Raw genomic sequence first — 22,559 nt, 5'->3', positions numbered from 1 at the left:
AAATACACCATGATGCCTTTTAAGTTCATGGTGTTTGAAGTTAACAGTTCAAGTAAAAGCCTTCCTGGAAAATTTCCTGGGTTTGGGTGTACACCAGAGGATGGGCCTTCATCGTCTTTTGAGCGTCGATCAGGGATTTGTAATGCTAAAGTTATGATTCCTAATGTCATGTGTGTGTGTGTCTAAACAGAAAACTCGAGAACATTTCCCATTGTCGCATTTGCCCTGTCTTAAGCAACCCAATCAGATTTTGTTCCTCTTGTTTCTCAGCTGTACCTCACTTACATAAACACTAAAATGGTGTGTTTGGTGGAGGAGTGAAATAGAGGAAGTTTGAGGTATAAAAAGCTGCACTATCTGGAGCATCAATACATCCACTTTGGGGAGCTGTGCTCACTTGTTAAAGCACTTAATAAATATCAAACCTTTAAATCTGTTGTTTCTAAAATGCAAAGAACATGGCACAACTATATGACAAGACAGAATAAGCTGGATAAAGTTGGGTTTAGACAATGAAGCGCACTTAAAAATTATGCTACCGCCACCATGCTTCATAACAGTTAAGCACATTTCAAATAAAAGCTCATAAAAGAGCGCAGAAAAGTTCAACGGGGGTGAAAACTTACACAACGCCATCATTTCAAGCACTTGATGTAAACCCAATGTGAATCTTCATCTCTGCGTTTTTTCTGCACACAGGATCTTCAACATGCTGCTCCTTGCAACTTTTATAACTTCCAGTAAATTTTTTTTGTCAAAGTCAAGGGCTCACATGCTGTAAATCCTTTTCAGAAATGAAACGCAGACACATTCATATTACTTGGCGGCAGAGTACTTCGGACGAGAGATAAATATTCTCAGAGCCAAAAAAAAAGAAAAAACCCAGAAAGCTGGGCTTTTCTTCTAAGATGTTTCTATTATTACTTTTCTCTTCTGTAATTCTGGTAATAATATCAGATGATACCAGAAAATATTGCATACTAGACTAAAAAAAGAAAAAGTCTTGAGCTGAAGATACAGTATTTTTTGTCTTATTGTGGGTGTATTAAGGATGTGGAACTCAACAGACACATTTAAAGAAAAACACAAAAGCTATTTATCAGTCCAAGACTTATTTTGATCAAACGGTTGTAATGCATACATAGATAAATAGATTTTAATATGTTTAAAAGCAAAAGAGTGTATTCAATTACGTTTACATTAAAAGTAAGATCATAAAAATTATTTTAAATAAATAAATAAATAAACATACCAAATAGACCAGGCCATTGATTGCCGTTATTTAACAATTCGTTAATGCATATGAAAGTCATGAAATCAGAGACAGGCTAATCTAATTAACAACTCGAGATGCCTTCGGTTGTTGTGGCTAATAAACACCACGACGCTGTGCTTCTGTAGGGATCGACTATAAACACTCAGCTAATCTGCTGTTTTCAACGCAAAGGCATATTCAGCGATGGAGAACATTCGATATATGTTAATAGATAGATATATAATGCAACGCTTGCACGTCTGGCAGTGCGTATAAAACCAGTCTTCTGTCTAACAGGGTGTCTGTAGGTAATTTTGACAATGAGAGACAACGGGACAATAGTGTCCTTGGAAGATCATTGAAAGTTATCGTAAGTGACACGCTTATAAATAAACTTTGCGATAGCTTCTTTTGACAATTCAGCACTTCAGGCTGCAAAATCAACGTTCATACTACTTAATTAAGGACCTGTAGACACCCTGCTGATCCCCAACGCATTGTAATTTGTGTGGCAGTGTTAGCGAAGCTTTCATGGCTACGTCACAAACTGTCCCTGTTCTCAATTCACAATCCACAATCAATTAAATACGAGTTTGGCATAATTTTTTCTTTTCGTTCCTTTTGACATACTGTACGCAGAAAATATTTCACCTTTGTTCAGATAATCAAAAATAATATAAACTCGTTTTACTACTCATCCCAGAAAATAGGTCCGGCACAAGTCCGAACTGTCTCCCAACGGAGACTCAGTTCTCAATTGCGATATATTCAGAGCATAAAAAGAAAATGTCTTTGCAAGTAGCCGTCCTCAGCATTGCTCCTCTCCCAGAGAATCCGTGTTATCCGCCATGTCCACGGGCGCCGGAGGGGCACGCATTTTCCCCCGGCCGCTGGTGTAGGTGCTAGCATGGGCGACGTTGCTGCTATGGCCCGGGTACAGGTCCACCGAGCTGGAGATGGACTGCACCGAGCGATCCTGGAAGTAGTGGAAAGCCTCTTGGTCGAGAAAGGCCTGTTCCTCTCGAAGACCCTGCTCGAAGAGCTTGCGCTTGTGCCGGAACTCGATGGCCGTCTTGGTGTAGGAGTTGAGCGTGGTGACGGAGGCAGCCATGCAACAGGTGAAAGATCCCCACGCCATGCTAAGAGAAAACAAAAACAGAGAAACGTTTCATCTTGGCAGCTCTAGAAAATGGAATCATCAAAGTCTAGTTACAATGCAATCAACGAAAAGTTTAGATTAGCAGTAAAGACACAGGGGCCATAAATCAAGACTTCCTGCAGGTTTAGGTTGATGCTTTAGACTTCGGGTGTAACTGTGGATTAAAGCATTACAAATTTATGCAAAAGTCATTTATTGTTTTGTCAATTGTCATGTTGTCTCATGACCCAAAGCTTTGCCATTTAATGGCAGTGTTGGGGAAAAAAAGACAGAGATTTAGTCAAGTGGATTGGTATGCTTTACATTGTATATTTGTGTCAAAGGCGTAGAAGACTCACTTTGTCTGACTTAAGAACAAATCCGACTTACGAACATGCTCCTGGAACGGAACTTGTTCACAAGTCGAGGACTACCTGTTCAAGCCACATTGTTTAATTCCAAGTTTTTTAGATCAGATCGAATTTTCATGTCATGATGTTTAATTACAAGTGACTTTTATCTGACTCCAATGTGGTCCGACCTCTGAAATGACATCTATGGGCCCATCGATACGTCACCGATCACATGGTCTAGGTTAAAACATGTCATATGTGTGTTTGAAAGCTTATTTATTTTAAACAATGGATGCTACTTTACGAAAATATACGCTTGGGGCTTTGCTTTGGAGGACGGCAAGCAGTTACTTGGCAGTATTTGTTGAGGCCCAGAAGCCAGAGGCCTCGCTGATTGATGATATCAGCGCCCTTCGCATGCTCAGAGGCATAAAGTCGCATGAATACCATTCTCATTTAAATCGCACAACCTCATATTGAATATCTATCCATCTAGGACAACATCCCAGATCCTATCTGTGAAACATCACATTTGTGTGTTAAAACAACCTTAAAATATCCAATCTGTGTCACATTACTGTAAAAAAAAAAAAAATCAGTCACAAAATCAGTTTAAGTCACTTTAGGATGGTAATGTGAACGTAGTCAGAAGTATAAAAACTGGCATAAAACCAAATAAACTTGAGCCGGTGCCTCGTCCAAAAATTCCCCCAAAAAGTGAGTAGCTTGTGAGTTTGAGAAAATTACCATGACACCCTGATGGATTTCACCCAGCCTGCACTGCAATTACCTTTTGATTTACAGGTTTCTAGTTTACTGCTTTCAAAGAGAGACAGGAAGAAAAAACACACATGAGAAAGAAGTGTAGTGGGAAAAAAAAAAAAAAACGCTAAAAGAAATTGGCCAGATGGCAAAAAACAAATGAAGCAATTTCATCCTGGGCTAATGGATAGCAGTAGAGCATCTGTGGTAATTCAGCCAATGTAAATACCACTTTCATGCCTGTCAGAACCCAGCGCGCGTCTCAAGAGCTCTTATCCGAGCTCCAAAATACCACAAATCATTCGTACGATACAAATGCTTCATCGCTATACGAAAAGAAAGTCCAATGCATGCCTGTATTCTCATTAAACACTCTTGGATTTAATTTCACCTTTAGGTTTTGGTATGTTGCATTGATCTACTCTAGACGAAATCTCATGCAATACGGCTGGAGAAGATCGAACGGCCAATTCCAGGTCAAACATAAGAGAATTTCTTTTAAAACAAAGGAAAAGGTGAAAGGGTTTGTTTGCCAGTGCTCAGTGCTCGCAGAACTGAACTGCTCTCTTTCATTCCGGGGAAATTCCTAGCAAATTCCTACAGTATGTGCCCCAAAAATGGACATTATTCATAGTTCTTTATGAGTATTGATACCAAGATTGGTGTAAGCTTCTAGAAGCAAATGACCTGTAAAAATTGTTGCTTAAATTGTTTTATTAATTAAAAAAAAGCAAAAAAATCTGTAGTGTCAGTAACCATGTTACTATGTTGCAATATCGTAACAATTTAGCATTTTAGAATGATATACATTTTCAGGTTCATGTCTTTTCATGTAAAATCTAAATTAGCCAAGTTTCACCTGAATGACAGTTAAGATCATTGAAAGATTTGAATAATAAAAAAAAAAATTACGGACACTACGGACGTAAAAGGGCGTTAAACTGTATTTATCAAATGTGTTTCTTTTTATCTGATAAAAATATAAATGTGTATGCGTATTTACAAAAACGAAGTACGGATCAGGAGATAGGAAGCATTAAAGATTATGAAAATGCTGTTATACGATCCTTTCTAAAAATTCACTTTTAAGCACCGATAACAGGTTCTGGCTGTTAGTATAAAGTCTTAGCATTTATTCGACAGAGAAGTAATAACAAGGCTCTTAATCTTAAAACTAATCGTCCCACAATAATTGGAAATGGGACAAAGTTTGAAAGATGGAGATCATTATTATTTTGGTTAAAGTTCAAAGCCTTTTTTAAACCAACTGCAATGAAAGAGAAAGAAAGGGGGAAAAAAAGATCTAAACCTGCACTTTGTGATGTGAGTGTTTTATTCTTGGGCAGTGTTGTGAGGAAGGTGCACGTTAATGGGAATGGATTTTCTGTGATAGGAGTCCATTAGAGCGAGATGCGTGTGCTCCGGAATAAGGTCCAGACTCCCACACACTTGCGACTGCTCCTTCTTTAGCACGATTCATTAGCCCAGATTTTCATTCAGCGTGTGGCACAGAACGCCTTTTTACTCCTCGCCCTTTTCCTCTGTGGTACGACGCACGCGCTAGGAAATAAAGATGAGAAACCGAAGAAGGCAAAACACGCTTCCTGTTTCTAATTATTTAAAAAAACAAGATTTCACTCAAATCAAGCAACAAATTTTTTATAAATTCTGTTGAAAGTCAGATGTATGTGTAGAAGACACATGTTTGGTCAGCTTTTTTCTTTAAACTGTTGACACGGTCTATTTATCAGAGAGTGCATCAAATGAACAAAATCATTTTTTTAGGATGAACTCTATCTCAGATGCTTATTATTCAAGGAAAAAACATAACCTCAGATGCAAACATACAGTTAAACACAGCTGATTAAACAGCTGCATCATCGAACTCTGAATCAGGAACCCTCATTAAAAAATAAAAATAAAATAAAAATTTTAACAACTCCATCCAGAACTGAACCATTTTACCAAGTTAAACAGAATTTGTTCCTAGTGCGATAGTAGATTGTCAGAAACACTGACCAGAAGGACCAGCCGTAGTCCCAGGTGTGCGGTCTCCAGTCTTCGGGTCCCAGACTAACTGTGATCTGGAACACCTGAGTGTACATCATGTGAGCCACCATTCCCAAAAGTCCTGCAGTAGAAACATTGCAGATCAGTGACACATCACATTCAGTTCTGGAAAAAAAAGGAGTTTGATGAAACTCTGAAAAGTGATCACATGAAGATTTTTTGGGGGGTTCAAATGTGTCCCAAGTCAATCAGTCCTACCAATCCAGATGTTACTAAAAATAAATCAATTACATGTTTTAGTGCATTTCAAATTTCATGCCCATCTGGTCTGTAGGTGTAATTCCACATTAGGGATTTCTGAGAGTAGCGAGGACTCAAGATTTGGAGGATGTGGGTGTGTGTATGCATTAAGAAGTGTGTGTGGCTTCAGGTTTATATATTCAATATGCCAGAAACCTTAGAAGCAAGGCATTATGAGTCACTGTAAAAACGATATTTCTCTGGGGTTATTAGAAAGGTGACACCGGATAGTGTTCAAAAAATAAAAGTTATTTTTGGGATGAATTCTCTTAAGCATCTAATCAAAGTAAAGATCTAGGTTGGATGTAGCAGGCGAGATGAGAGGCATGCTTTCGCCTGACTTTGATATACTGCGTTGTGGTGCAAAATCCAATTCCACAAGGTTTTTTGTTCTTTAACAATATGATCAATGAAAAAAAAACAGTATTATATATATATAAGTAAAATTTCCTTCTGGATCAATAAAGTATGTACAGTATGTACAATATAAATGTATGAACATATGAATGTATGTATGAATGTATCTATCACCAGTTTGGAGCTGGCCACTGTTATCGAAGAAAGCTCTCTGATTATTATCCATGATTTTGAATAAGACAGCACTGAGAATACAGTATACAGTATATGAATACGGATCTGAGTATTTGTTATCAAAAGTGAAGGGTGAAGGTGAGCCAGCATTTTCCCACTCCCGCTTCAGATGCTGATTGATAGGCTCATCTCTGGGTCGGAGATCTCTCCCCGACCGGATGCTGCGTCTGGAATTAGTGAGTATTAAAGGCCCAAATGAACAGAGCTGGCGGCCAGCTGGGCAAATCGAATAATCTCAATTCAAAAAGGAGCAGCTGTTCCTGGCAATCTGACAGTGAGGGATCAGGGGACGAGGCAACCAGGACTGAGATGCAGTCTCGCTTTAGTTTCAAAAGCTAAAAAAAAAAGTATAGAGGAAAAAAGCTGCTTAAAGTCTCTGCTCACTTCAACATTTCTACTCTTTTCCCTATAAATAATAGGTGGGTAGATTATGGTTCTTTGGCTTGTCACTCCTAAAAGGCTTTCTGTTAACCTTTCCAAAGACCCATGGGGATCGACTGATGTAAAGTATGCAGATCTATATAGACATTTGAGTGGGGAAAGTGTTTACTCAGTAAGTTTGGCTTGAAGTCTGGACAGATTGATGGAGATAGATTGAAGAGTGTGGATAGAATGATGGAGTTGGATTAAGGAATATAGACAGATAGATGAAGTTGGATTAAACAGTGGATACTGTAGATGGATAGAGTTGGATTAAAGAGTGTGGACAGAGGGATGGAGCTAGATTGAAGAATATGAAAATATTGAATGGGATGAATAAGAAGTGTGTATATACAGTATGGATGGAGATAGATTGAAGTGGGAGGATTAATGGATGCAATTGGATTGAAGCATGTGGATAGAAGAATGGAGTTTAATTAAAGAGTGTTGATAGATGCAAGAGGTTGGATGAAGAATGTGGATAGATGGATGGAGTTGGATTAAAGAGTGAGGACAGAGTGATGAAGTTGGATTATGGAGAGTGGATAAATGGATGGAGTTGGATTAAAGAATGTGGATAGATGGATGGAGTTGGATTAAAGAGAGTGGATTGAGTGATGAAGTTGGATTAAAAAGAGTGGATAGATGGATAGAGTTGGATTACAGAGTGAGGACAGAGAGATGAAGTTGAATTAAGGAGAGTGGATAAATGGATGGAGTTAAATTAAAGAGTGTGGACAGAGGGATGGAGCTAGATTAAAGAAGGTGGAAATATTGATTGGGCTGGATAAGTAGTGTTTATATATGGATGGCGATAGATTGAAAAATGTTGGTAGATAAATGGAGATGATTTAAAGAGTATGGAAAGTTGGATGTAGTTGAATTGAAGAGTGTTGACAATTGGATGGAGTCTGGATAGAAGGATGGAGATAGATTAAAGTGGGAGGATTAATAGATGCAACTGGATTGAAGATTGTGGATAGAGGAATGGAGTTTAATTAAAGAGTGTTGATAGATGAAGGAAGTTGGATGAAGAATGTGGATAGATGGATGAAGTTGGATTAAAGAGTGAGGACAGAGTGATGAAGTTGGATTAAAGAGAGTGGATAGATGGATGGAGTTGAGTTAAAGAGTGAGGACAGATTGATAGATGAATAATATCTATATACTTTATGGATGGAGATGGATTAAAGAGTGAAAATAGGTGAATGAAAATAAATTGAAGAGTGTGGGTAGATGGATGGAGATAGATTAAAGAGTGTGGATAGATGGATGGAGATAAGATTAAAGAGTGTCGGTAGATGAATAGAGATCAATTGAAGAATGTGAATAGCTAGGAGAAGAGAATATTAATTGATCTACATCAATTAATTGAATGGTGTTCACACCTTCTTTTAAGCTTCACCTTGGCTCCTCTTCAGTTTGCACCTTTGAGGAAACCTTTAAAAACTCTGAGCAGAACCCAAGATTGGTACAGTGTGGATACATGGATTGGGATGGATTGAGACATGTGGATAGTTGCATGGAGATAGATTGAAGACTGTGGGTAGATGGATGGAAATTAATTAAAGAGTGTAGATATATGGATGGAGATGGATTCAAATGATTTCAAAGGATCTAATTTTTTTGTAAGAATGGATAGAGATGGATAAAAGAATATGGATAGATTAGATATAGTTTCATTTACGAGTATGGACAGATGGATGGAGTTGGATTAAAGAGTGTGGATAGATGGATGGAGATAATGGATGAATAAATCCTCCTTATCCTTAACCTCCTTCCAAGAGGGAAGGAAGAGGGAATTTTTCTCCTCTGAGAGAACTCTTTAAAAAAATGTAATTTATAAACTCTCTTTATGAAGTCTTTATAAGATCTCTTTATGAATGTTAATCCATGGCTTGGTTGGTAGACACAAGAATGTCGCTCGTCTCCAGTGTTAAAGGTAGGTGCTGCCATGCTTAAAAAGTTACTGTAGCAGTCTAAAGGGTTTTCGTTCGCCCCAGAGTGGGAAAACTTTAAAGGTTCTGTTTAGATCCCAATAACAGACAGAATCCTTTAAAGAGACAGAAAGGTTAAACATCCACTGGACCTCTGAGAATCTGTTCTACACTGAGGACGACAGAAGAAATGTTAAATCTCTTGAGGCACTGTTCAATTTTTCATGTTTTTAATTTCATTCAAATGATCTAACTAGCAGGCACTTCAGGTCAGTGTGGCTTTCATCATGAGGCGCTGTATGTGTAAGGAGGAAATGCATTATCTGAACAAACAGGTTATTTTGGGGATACCTGACAGCACAGTGAAGACGGCGGCGAAGGCGTTCAGCTTCAAGCCATCGATCACGTTGCTGGAGTGAAAGAGCTCCAAGCACATTAGACTGAAGCCAACCACCAGCAGCATGATGTATAGCACCTCCGAGACCACTGACAGCCAAAGGACACCTGCACACCGCACACACACACACACACACACACACACACACACATTTGTGAGCACTCCTCCGCTGCGTAATAAATGTAACAATTTTTGTTTACAAGGTCATGTAAAATGAAACAGTTCAGCCTTCAGGCCAAATTAGGACAAGATGCTTCACATTAGCAGGAATTCACACTTGCACATTTTAAGCTAAGGATGAGAAGTAGGAGTGGAAACCTTACTCTATATTGTCTTTTATGTCACCACATTCTGAAATCCACATCTTCAACCCTGAGATTTCATTGCTTTGTTGCCCTACTGTGTTACCTGTTCAGTGTTAAATGCCTAATTAGATTTTGTGTCAAAGCATCTTGGGGGGAAAAAATGGATCCATCTATCCATCATCATCTTAACCACTTCTTTAGCACTTCTTATATCACATCCGGTCATTGAGGGCTGGAGCCTATCTCAGGGCGGGGTAAAAAAGCTAACAGGGTTCCAAACCATCCAAGCGCACACACACACACACACACAGTGGAAACGCCAATCAGCCTACACAGCGTGTCTTTAGAATATGGGAGGAAGCCAGGAGAGCATGCAAACTCCATGCACACAGACTAGAGTTGAGACTTGAACCCCAAAACCCTGAAAGTACAAGGTGACATTGTGCTGTGAAATACAGTATACTACATTATACTGTAACTATTTTTTAACATGGATTACAACACTTCAGCAACAGTTCTATCTTCTTAAAACATACCATCTTGTTAATGTTTTTAATTATCTTAAATATGGACTAGCTTAAGATAAACCTCAGGTTACACAGAAAAAAACACCATAACATTCTGCACGTTGCCTCTGGCGTCGACATGTTGAGAAATCTATTTTTTTTTTCCCCAAATCTCTTATCAGACACTCCCAGGAGTATTTCCTAAGATATCAGTGTTTTGCATTTGCTCATCGATTCATAACATGGGTGAGGAGACAGTCAAATCTTTAGTCTTGTTCTCAGGGTATTTAGTTAACAGGCCATGCCTTAAACTAATATAGACCTGCAGGATTTGACAAAATGTCAGTATCTGGCATTTAATCCTGTCCAGATAGATTCTAAATCATTTTGTAAAATGTTAGTAAATGTAAGAGCCTCAGTTGTTCCCAGGTTATATGACTTTGATTCTATCTTCTATCTAGGATACAGAAATGATCTCACAACCTTCCAAACACATAAACACAACCGTGATGGTAACTATTTCATGAGCGATGTCATTCTCAGAAACCATACACATCCAAAAAGGCTTTGTTTTTCTTCATATCTTACGCATCGATTGGTTGAGCTACATGAGTTTGGATTGTTAAAGAGTTGGATCTTCTCATGCTTGGTCATGGTTCAAAGGGAAGTCTACGGGAATTAGAGAAGCAGGAAAAGAACTGAAAAGAACTTGAGATGTGACAGCAACATGCAATATTTATGTCCGAAAGCAGTTATCTGCCAGAGCTCAAGGCGCAGTGGTATATCTTTCAGAATAAAGCCTTTGTTCTTCAAAAGGCAGCAAAACAAAATTCGGTCTTCCTTCAAAACTATAAGGATAGAGAAGTAGAGCAAGACAAAGTGGTAGAAAGTAAACCCTTCTTTTGGCCTGATTGAGACAGTTAAGAATGGACAACATTTATTATAAATCCACTAGAAAAAAGATATCAGTCATGTGTCATGGATTGTCATTCACATGGTGAATGGCAGGACTCCAGGTTTCCAAGCAGAACATCGTCCAGAGCATCACCTTTACCGGCACACCTTCTTCCTGGTGCTGAACAAAACAAAAAAACGACAATCCACATGATGTAAAAGAAAACCCGATTCATCAGACCAGGCCACCTTTTTCCACTGCTCCATGGTCCAGTTCTGATGCTCACGTAACCATTGTAGATACTTTTGGTGGTGGACACGGGTCACCGTGAGTACCCTGACCAATCTGCAGCATGACACCTTTCTATCAGATCCACCAGGAACTACATGGGCCAGCCTTCACTCCCCACCTGCATCAATGAGCCCCGACATCAGTTTGCTGGTATATACTGTATATATCACTCTGTATAGTTGCTGATGGTTCTGCATATTCTTACAGAGTTGTCAGCACTGTCTGATCAAATATTCATTGTAATAAATATACCTCCATCTCATTGCTTCCTCCTCTGTCTTTCCACAGAACACTTGTTCTCATTTGCAGCTCGGCACCTCTCAGAACCCAGAACATGGGCGCGGGATTGCACAATTGCTTTCAACATCACTGTAGAAACTTTGGTAACTAACTAACATAACCTAGGAAACTGAACTTTATTTTCTAGTTCGATGGTTTCTGAAGGGTTCCTTGGATTATCTTTAAAAAAGTAGTTTCTCAAGAGTTAAATGCTTTCTATATCTTTTTTTTTTATTCTTATCTGTGGATCTTTAGGTGGTTAACACTGTTATAGAGTTGTTCTTCAAGGGTTCTTTGTATGTCTGATTTGTCTTTAGTCTTAAAAGTGGCTTTCTCAACTTCTCCTGGAATAGCTAGGTTTTCTGCAATTTGACCAAAATGATTCCTAAGTGGTTCTTCGTGAAGTTCTTTCTTCTCCACTCTTGGAACCTTCCAGAAAGGTTAAACTGTAGAAGTACATGAATTTTCTTCAGTCATTAGACAGTTTCTTAAAAACATTTCCTCCGGAGTTCCCTAGATGGATACATTTTCAACAATCTTACCAAGGCATCCCTCGGCAGGTCTCTGGATGGTTATTTTTAATACCATCTTATGAAACTTGTTCCTCAAAAGTTCTGAATGAATTATTTTTCTATCATATAAAAAGTTTACCTTATGGGTTCTTTTGATGGACTTTTTTTCCTGTACAGAAAAGAGTTCTTCAAAGATTCTTAAACAGTTCATTTGTTTGCATGCTTTAAAATGTCTCCTTAGGTGTTCACTAAATGGGTCATTTTTGTACAAGCTTTCCACTGTGCTCCTTTGTGTGGTTAATATTTCTACACCCTGATGACAAGGGTTCCTCAAGGGTCCTTATGGATTGATTTTATGTTATCTTAAAAAAAATAAAATTTTGGTTCTTTTGGGTGATTAATGGTTCTACACTCTTAAAGAACGGTTCCTCAATCATTCATTCTTGCATATGGAAATGGGTTTCCTCAAAATTCCTCAGTGGTTCTTTTGCGTGGCTAATAAACCTACACTCTTCTAAGGTTATTTGAGAAAATTTTTTCTTCAGTCTTTAAAAAAACGGTTCTTTAGATGACCGTTTCTTCGAGTTATTCTGAATGCTTTGGATAATTAATGGCGACACCGTGGTGTACCCTGTGGCCTCGTAACTCCAGGGTTGAGGGTTCGGGGTTCCACCTTAGGTTTGTGTGCATGGTGTCGAAAGACATGTGGGTCAGGATGATTTGCGTTCCAAAATTGACCATAGTGAGTAGATCTGTGATAGATTGGCACCCTGGTCAAGGTGTACCGGCCTTTCCTGGAATATGCTCCAGACTTCCTGTGGCCCTGTGTAGGATAAGCAGTATAGAAGATGAATAAATGGAGGGTTAACAGTTGTTGCAGCCATTTCTTAAAAGAAAATGTTGCCACAAAGAACTTTTATGGTACAAAGAACTGTAAGCGGTATATGGAACATGGGGAGAAACTGCAACATTCGGAAGTTACAGCGTTATCTCTTACTGTGACAAAGTGCTGACACTGGAGACTCCTTCCATAAAAAAATTAAATAGCAAGGATTATACAGATTTAAAAAAATTAAATTCATGTTTCTGTATGCATAAAAAACATATCTGAAAAAAAATAACATGCCTGTGTTGTTTTTGGTTTTAGCACAGTGCCCTTAAAAGAGAGAGAGAGAGAGAGAGAACTGAGCTTAAAAGGTGCAGTCACTGCAGTTTTCTTCCACATTATTCTTGAAGGACTGACAGAGTTGAACATAATTGGATCAATAGGTCGTGATTAGTGCCAGTCATTTGACTTGACCCTTGACACACACACACACACACACACAAAAGGCTTGTGCGATGTAAGCTCGTTTGTAATCCAGACTTATTTCTATTCTCCTATGAGTCCTAGTCAAGCCTCATTCTGTTCGTTCTTTAGCATCTCAGTGGTCTTAAATAAAAGGCGAGGTCAGGTGTGAGTCAGCGGATTGTCAATATCCGCCTCATAGAAAGTTTTTCATCACAGTCTTATTGCCGATACGGGCAGTAATGGAAAGTTTAATACCCGCTATACAACATTTATGATACGTCACCCCAGCCTAGAGAACTTTTTTTACAAAAACACTGAGGACTGAAATTGGAAAAACATTAATATATATAAATACTACTGTATATGTATAGCTATAAACAAAGCTACAATCAGAGAGGATGGTAAATGCGGTGTTTCCGTGGCGAGTGGGATCAGACGGGCCCCGATGCTGTTCTAATGACACTCGTTACTCACCTCTCTCCGACGCTGGAGCCAGATCGATGAAGCTCCTGCATTTCTCACCTGGAAAAGATACAGAAACTCAAGATAACCAAAGTGTTAAACACTCACACACTCTCAGAACATCCATCTCCATCAGTGCTGAGTATTTATTAGTGCTGTCAATCCATTAAAATGTTATCTAGTTAATCACAGTCAATTTTTAAATACTCTCAAAAGGCCCGGTGCTGCACGTAGTGTCTGGGTAGGACGGGGCGTGGCACCTCGCCGGGCTCAAACACAGATCCGAAAACTCGCAACCCAGACCCTTAGCTGCCTGAGGCACATCTCAGCTTTAACATACTCTTGTAACCCTTGATGGTGGCTCCCAACTTTTATTCAAATTTTATTTAAACTTCCATCTAGAAGCTTTTTATAATGAACCTTGCCGTTCAGCACACCTGGTGATGTTTCCTCAGACATCTCATTACTTGGGTTAAACGTTCCATTATCGCACACTGCCGGGTAACTGTGCTGCGATTATGGAAAAGAACAAGATGTAATCCTTAGAATACTGTACATATATGTTTATGTCTAAAAGATGTTACCTTTTATGTGTAACTTTGAAGAAACAAATGAGTTTATGTTCTCTGTCACATGTTTATGCAATAATACACTTAAAGTCGTGCTGTTGTGCTGAATATCAGCACGCCTGTGATGCAGCTGTAGTGCCGTAGAAATCACAGCTGTGCTGATATTCAGTACAACAGCACAACCTCGAGTGCGATATTGTTTTTATACAACAGTCCCACAAACACCAGTTATTATCAAAGGTTAATGTAGAGATAAACGTAGTTTTAAGTTCTTAGCGGTACTATGGAGCAACAAGGTGAGAAGAATAAACCATGGAGGTGTTGGACAGTCCTGAGAAACACTTTAGCATATTAGCTGTGTTAACTTCTGGGTTAAGGGATTGAATCTAAAATTGTGTTAAATGAAAAACTAGTGCACTATGTAGGGTGTACAATCCCACGTGCCCTTGATCAGGGGTTAGAAAGTGATCTAAGGAGTGATTTAAGGATAGTTAGCGTTGTTAGCTCGTATTAGCCGTGAACAGAACGACACGGACGGTTCAGAGACGATTCAGAAGGACTTAGAAGTGATTAGTGCAGAGACGGCGTGTTGTTTAACGTTATCACATGTGTGTTCTTACTGAAAGTGCTTCTGTGACTGGGTGTGAATGTGGGTTTAGTCAGACAGCTGCTCTCTCCTCAGTACTGCGGACCGTACAGACCTACTCTCACCCACGCTGTGGGACACAGTTAGTGTCATTAACCACTGGACAACACCTGGGACACGCCCACTCATACATATAGTTACACCTGCACAGTGCTGTTACTGTCTATTATCAGCGCTCACCAATGTTTCTCATCCAATCAGGTTGCTTGGTTGTATAAATGTATGTTATGGCAGCTTTTCAAAGTTGAAAAGGTAAAAAAAAAAACGCACCGATTGTACTTTCATGAAAGACGTTGTCGGAAAAAAACTGTTTTTGTGTCGTTTTGTTCACGTCTCGCCATTGGTCATTTATTTAGCTTCCTAATTTCTCATGATTGTTATTATCTGCTTTGTATACATTCCTTGATCAGTTTGTCTATTTATTTAAAGTCACAGTTTTTCATCCTTCCAGTGTTCTCATGTCAATGTCTTGGTGTTGTCTAATGTTTATGTCTAATGTTGCTCATTTGTTACAGTATATGACCCAGATTATCGACACGAAACCACACACTCATCTTGCGTACTTGCCTCCTGCCTCTTCAGGTCTAGCGCACACCTTACCTTACCTAAGTATTTTAAAATGCGTTTTATTATTTAATTTAAGGCTGCATAGTTCACAGGAATAAGCACTGGCACTGTACCAGTATGCGATAAACTCTCCTATGACTAATATCTCCGTGAGAAAGAAAAACTCTTAAAAATAATGAAACCCGAGCTCCGGTTGTGTTACTATATTTCCGGGGACAGGCAAGCGAAACAAACCCAGAAGGCACAAACAAAAAGAGATAACTAGATTGGTTTTTGGCAAGCGCCCCAAACCTGTCTCGAGCTCGACTTCCAATTATATTTGTGAGAGCGATGAGTGGGACTTTTTTTTTTTTTTCCTTTCCAGCCCTTTTGATTCCAAGGCTCTAATCAAAAAAAAACAAAAACAAAAAAAACAAAACCTCAGTCTGTGACTGGAGCCGGACTGGAACTGTGCGATCGCTCTCTGAGGACGAGGAGTGAGGTCAGACAGAGGTCAACGTGAGTGCAACACTTCACATACAGACAAGAGGCGCACATTTACTGTACACTCTCAGTCAATGTAGACATTTATTCACTGACTGGAGTGTCTTAGGACTAACAGCCACTGGTGCATCATATCGTATAATATTATGTGAACTTATTTCTTTTATATTTTACAGTTTCAAATTAGGCCAGGACGACTTGGCTGTCCTTGCGAGGCGCGCTGCTGTAAGACGCAGACGGTTGTTAAAGACTTTTTATATTCTAAAAGTCACTTTAGTGTCTGTGGAAGAAACACTTAAGACTTGGCACAATGGAGGGAAAATACTGAATAAAGCCAAAAAAATACTCCTGTTTTTTTTTAAGTACGGCTATGCTACGGATTTAAAGGATGAAAAAAGGAAAAATATATAATCTCGTTTGGGGGGGAAAAAAAAACTAGAATAGACAAAAAAATAATTTAAACTTTTTAAAATGTTCGTTTTTTTTGGCAGCAAAAAATTTAAGAAACATGACAATGGATTAAAAAGCTGTAAATTAATCATTTAGCAATTAAACATGCAAATGATAACTCACAGCGAGTTTATGGTCCATGAGGTCTCAAAGACTTAACACGACTTAAACGACACGGTCTGACACGACTTAACGAATTAAAAAAAAAACAACAACAAAAAAACATAAAAAAAAATAAAAAAAATCAGTGATAGCTTGGAGTTATTCTTAACGCCCCAAAACTTTACTTTTCTCTTCAAATTTTTTAAATTGAATTAGAGAACCATTCTATCCATTTATAGTTATGTTCAATTCATGGTAAAACATCTTGCTGGGCAGGGGTAGCTCAGTGGTTTAACTCTGGTATTGTATTACTGACCAGAAGGTAGTAGGTTCAAACCCCACCCTGACATTATAGCAGCTATCCAGTCACTCCCTCAAGTCTTTTCTTCCTTTTTGTCCTTTGAGAAAACTTCATATTACACTTTTTTTTTCCCGCTGTGGTACAAATCCTTGGTAATGAGCTGTTCCTATAGAAAGGATAATGCATTAATAGACCATGTATCTGTCATGTGTAGCTGCATTACAGCTGTAAAAGCCAAACCATCCCTTTGATTAGACTATATGATTCTGAACTGTATTTTCACTCTAATAAACGGTCAAAAGAAATCAGCTGTTGTATCCTATAAGCTAAATTATTACATGTTGAATTACTTAGTGCATTTTCTTTTAAGTGATTATATTGACCTTTTGCTTGTGACATCACAAAATCTTATCGCCAAGTCTCCTCAGTAAGTAGCTTAGTCGTTCCAAATTGCTTGTGACCCGCCGTCTTATCTTACACCTACTGTTACTAGCTTCTAACACAAGACTGAATCCCAAATCCCTCTCTAAACCCCTTGATCAAGGGCACTACTTGGTGTGTACACCCTAAACAGCGCACTAGCTTTCCATGTAACGCTAATTGGGATTCGATCTCAGAACCGTTAGTTAGCTGTTAATTAGAAATCTTAGTTAGCGTTTCCTGCTAGGAAATTTTCCTGTTAGCGCGCTAGTAATCACGTATCTGTACACCTTCTGAGATACGATATAAAGATATGATAATATCACTGCCATTTTAAACCCTCACTACTTTCTTCGGGAATTTTCCCCTGCTTGTTTCTTTTTTTAATGAGTTACACAGTCCACCATGACATGCTATAAACATATGAAAATAACCAGCAGAACCAAAGCTCTTATTGCTAGTTGCTAGGTTACTCTTTTATCTGTGTGACAAAGCATCAGGTGATCCATTAGGTCATCTGGTATTTTTTTGCCTCTGAAATACACCTCGAATATAATTATGAGCGAACATACATACAGAAGTAGCCTAATGTCGGATAACAATGCTGCGATTGACGTCATGGCGGTCACTAGCACACTGCATGACCAAGGCTGCGACTGGTTGCCAGATGAGCTGTCCCAGTGATTCATGAGTGATGCAAAGTGTCCGTCATGTAGTCTTGGTGACACGAATCCCGGACATATGCTTGCTTTGGGTTCTCCACATGCTTTTTGTTTTCATGACGCAGTTCGCCTGTGCTTCACATCTTGCCCTGTCTCTGCCGCGTCAGATCGCTGCTTTGCTACTGATTACATTCCGCTGTTTTGTATTTCGCTTTGTGCCAAGTTTGCTTTCTTGTCTCCTCTGCATGCCACCGTGTTTTCTGAAGTCTTGCCAATTACATTCATACCTTTAAGACTCCTTCTCATGGCTTTGGCCTTCAAACCAGTATTTCGTCTGACCTCCAGACGCTAGACGTGTAGCTCCGGAGATTCACGACGTGACGGACAATGAATAAAAGCCACTTTTTGTGTGCGGTTTTTATTTTCTCACAAAGGTTGTAGTCGATTTCAATTAGACGTAAATGTCGAGCAAATATTTTTTTGCTGCTGCTGCTGTTGTTATCTTTTCAAGAAAAATGTGTTCAAATTCACTCTAGATGCCAGAAATTAGAATTGAAAAGCGCTGCAACATTCCTGTAAATCAGTTTTTGCAGTGTTTTTTCCACTCTGTTCACGCTACGACTACGCGTGTGATCTCTCGCTACCAATCAGTGCCGTGTTAAATATCAATTAACCAACTGCGCTACGGTGACTCCAGCACGCCGCATAACGGATCACTCCAATCTGGCTAATATCATTTATTGCTCCAACACCTCACGTGCAGAATTAATGAGTTTTCCTGACCTTCGCTTGGATTACAACGACTTTATCTCCTGTTTCTGAAAGACAGAAAGCGTGGCTGTCTCAATAACGATCATGATTTTATTTTTTTGTGTTTAGATGCACTGCATGTCTGCGTGTTGTAGATGATTGTGTCTTTTCTAACGTAATAAACAATACAAATTGGAAAAAAAAAAAACCCGAACATGAAGACGCGTTATGCCAAAAATCATCAAATCCAACAGCTTAATCCTTTATAAATGTGATCACTCCATGGTCTCATCCCCTCTTTTCCTCTTTCGATCCTCCCTTAAGCCTGGCTTACCGAATTTATTGCCGTCTTGGACGTCATTTCCATTACTCAAACGCTTTCTGTGTCTGGAGTTAGACTATTTAGAGATATTATCCCGATATTCTTCCCTTCTCTGCCTCTGACTTGTACTGTATTATGCACTAATGAACGTTCAGGGTGTAATGTCAGAATACAGCCTGCTCTCCACACCGTGTTAACCATTACATTCCATCTGACAGCAATTTGTAGGCACTTTCGGCAGAGATCCTGTTGTGAAAATCAACTTTTCCCAGCTCTTCTGGTGGTGGTTGGGATATAACGAGTTGCAGTAATACGGACAAGATGTGAAATCTGTAGAAAAAAAAGAACATTCCAGCTCAGTTACATTGTATAATTGGCACATTGCAGCCAATCAACACTCGGCACTACTGCTGATGGTGCGCCACTCTGATTAGTACACTAGTATGCAGTTTAGGAACGAAACACACACGGCTCCGGGGTTAAATGTCACATTTACAAATGCCTGCTCAAGGTTAAAACACTAACAGATTACAAAAGGCTGTTTTTTTTTTCAAGTTAATCTATCCAACACAATTTGTCCATCCATACATCAATTTATCCTTCGATTTATCAGTCTATTTATCGATTATTTAAACCATCTCTCCATTAAGTTATCCACCAATCTATCCATCCATCCATCCCTCCATCCATCCATCCACCCATATCTATCCAACTATCATGTCCTTCTTTTGATTTGGCAATATTTTCATCAATCCATTTATTTACTGTATCTAATATTCCTAAAATTGGATTTAATCCAGTGATCAATCCAATTATTTACAAATCTATGTATCTATCAATACATTCAGTTATTAATCCATCCATCCATCCATCCATTCATCCATCAATCAATTAATTTATCATTCCATTAAATGTTTTTTCCAATAATATGTCCATCCATCAATTATTCCAAGCATCCATCCATACAATTTTATCCATCCATCATATCCTTCTTTTCCTTTAGCAATAATGTACTATCTATCTATCTATCTATCTATCTATCTATCTATCTATCTATCTATCTATCTATCTATCTATCTATCTATCCATCCATCCATCCACCCATCCATCATTAGTGGATTGTTGTTTCCATTCACCCAACCATAAAATCCTTTGGCAATACTCCATCCATCCATCCATCCATCCATCCATTCATTTTTTCTACCATTCGTCTGTCCATATCATTTTATGTTCTTTTTTCTTTTCTGTTGTTTCATTAATTGATACACCCGTCCATCCAGCGAGCCATATAAAATCCTTCCTCTCACTGCTATTGCAATACTGAATCCATCCATCTATCTATTGATCCTTAGTGATCAATGCAATCATTCACAAATCTATTTATCCATCAATTTATCTGTTATTCCATGAAATGTTTTTTCCAAAACTGTCCATCTATTAATTATTCCATCCATCCATTCCTCCCTCCCTTTTTTCATCCTTCCAATAATCTATTATTCCTACCACCCACCCAACCAGTAACCCACCCATTTATTAATAGATTTATTAACCTACTTTGTTGCTATCTATCTATCTATCTATCTATCTATCTATCTATCTATCTATCTATCTATCTATCTATGCATTCATTTAATAGATGCAATTTTTTAAAGTAATATAAAAGCTTCTTCTAATTATGGGTGGTGATGGAGCTGAATGTGAGTCAAAGCTATAATATGATCTGACTGCAGACTTTGTAGCTTTTAAACACATAAGCTTATAAATAGAGCAAAAGTTTTATGAGGGGGACGCGGCTGAGAGCAGGGTTCAGTAGGAAAACGGTTACCATGACAACCCAGATGTAAACAATTAGACTGATAAAAAAAAAATTGTACAATTAAGGGATCCTTTTTAGATGCTTATATTAAGTTGTATTTTATACAAATACCAACAATGTGCAAGTGCTAAAAGCTTTTACTTTGTGCACTAAAACTAAGACAAATTCTATTTTTGTTTTGTATAAAAACAAGCTTAGCTTGCTCAGCTGGCTTGGCATGCTTTATGTTTTCTGCTCATCTGCGTGGCTGAGATTTTCTCCGCTTCAATCTTAAATCCCACAAGATGACCTAAATCCCTCTGCCAGCCGGCTAAGTGATCTCCAGAGTGTGGTAATTAAAAAGGCGAGATTGTTCTACATGAAGAAAATATCTGGAAAAAAAAAAGAATACCTGACTGATACAGTGTCAATGGGCTTTCATTAATTAGTGACAATTATGATGTTTATGATGCTTAATGTAACATTATTAGAATAGCTACCATTGTTTTCCGGGCTTTCTGATAAGCTATTGTATCCAATATGTGATGAAAATGAGTTTAAAAAAAAAAAAAAAAAAAAGCTGTTTTAGTTCTATTTTATCTATCTGTTCTATTTTAGTTTTCATTTTAATTTTATATGTCTAATAACATTTGCATTTTATGTATACATATTCTTTAAATCTGTGGGGGTCTGTGGATTGCTCAGTGAATGGATGGGGAATGATGATTATAGGCAATAAAAAAAAACTCCCATAATGCTTTTCGCAGCTCGAGGGGAAGGGGAAGTTGGGTGGCATTTTGGACATTTTTTCAAAACTGTTGCTCTGAGCAAAAAAATAAAATATTAATGCTGCTGCCGCTGTGTTGGCAATTTCAGCAGATTATTTCCGTTGGTAAAGCGGTACGACAGTAAAATTGTGCATAGTCGAGTAAAATTATGTTAATTAACCAACTTTTTGACTGAAATGCAAAAGAAAAGTCAACTTGTAAAAGAAAGTAAACACGAGCAACTTGGCGAATGCTTCATTTCTAGTGAAAAAAGACTTTAATTCTGGCACAGTTTGGAAATTTTAGGTTCAGTACCACGACTTTTGATTTGTGGGGTCCAAACACTTTCGAGACACAGTGCTTTCGGTGAGCGGTTCTTACCAAATTACACAAAACGCTAAAGCAAAAAATTGATGAATGTACAGTACAGAGATTAAAACAGTAGCGTAATGCCAGGCCTGTTAAATTCCTGCTGTAATCTGCCATTTTTTTAAACACAAATCCACCTTGCAAGTACTGGGTCGGACCCCCTTTTGCCTTCAAAACTGCCTTAATTCTTCATGGCATAGACTCAACAACAGTCACCAAGATAACGCATGATGCGACGCTCCTGCTCCACCACGTCCCTAAAATGCTCTATTGGATTGCGATCTGGTGACGGTGGAGGCCGTGAGTACAGTGAATTCATCGTCATGTCCAAGAAACCAGATGATTTTAACTTTGTGACATTATCCTGTGGCCATAAAGGGATGGACACCTTCAGCAACAATACTTAAGGAGGCTGTGGTATTTAAACTATGCTCAACTGTTATTCCATCCATCCATCCATCTAGAAACCTCTGTAGTCCAACTAGGGATGCCAGTGGTGACCATCGTGTTTATTCCGGTCAATATTCACGCACTACAGGCAATGGGAACACCAATCAACCTAATCTGCATGCCTTTGGACTGTGGGAAGAAACCGAAGTAACTGGAGGAATCCCACCAAGCACAGGGAGAACATGCTAACTTAACACACAGA

At 38.6% G+C, this 22,559-nt stretch overlaps 1 protein-coding gene across 1 annotated transcript in view; it reads right to left on the bottom strand.

Moving 5' to 3' along the window:
- Positions 1-1,268: 1,268 nt before the first annotated feature.
- The window catches only part of gsg1l (gsg1-like), a 24,157-nt gene continuing 2,866 nt past the window's right edge, over positions 1,269-22,559 (bottom strand). The window contains exons 2-5 of the mRNA XM_053514418.1: positions 13,717-13,764; positions 9,118-9,270; positions 5,528-5,639; positions 1,269-2,394 (exon numbers count right to left, since the gene is read on the bottom strand). Of these exons, the coding sequence (XP_053370393.1) occupies positions 2,064-2,394; positions 5,528-5,639; positions 9,118-9,270; positions 13,717-13,764 (644 nt within the window). The 3' untranslated portion in view covers positions 1,269-2,063. The remainder of the gene's footprint in view (positions 2,395-5,527; positions 5,640-9,117; positions 9,271-13,716; positions 13,765-22,559) is intronic.

The sequence above is a fragment of the Clarias gariepinus genome, chromosome 16 (genome assembly GCF_024256425.1).
Source record: "Clarias gariepinus isolate MV-2021 ecotype Netherlands chromosome 16, CGAR_prim_01v2, whole genome shotgun sequence".
Taxonomy (NCBI): Eukaryota; Metazoa; Chordata; class Actinopteri; order Siluriformes; family Clariidae; genus Clarias; species Clarias gariepinus.
The sequence above is the reverse complement of the archived record's forward strand: the minus strand, read 5'-3'. Positions and strand labels throughout refer to the sequence as shown.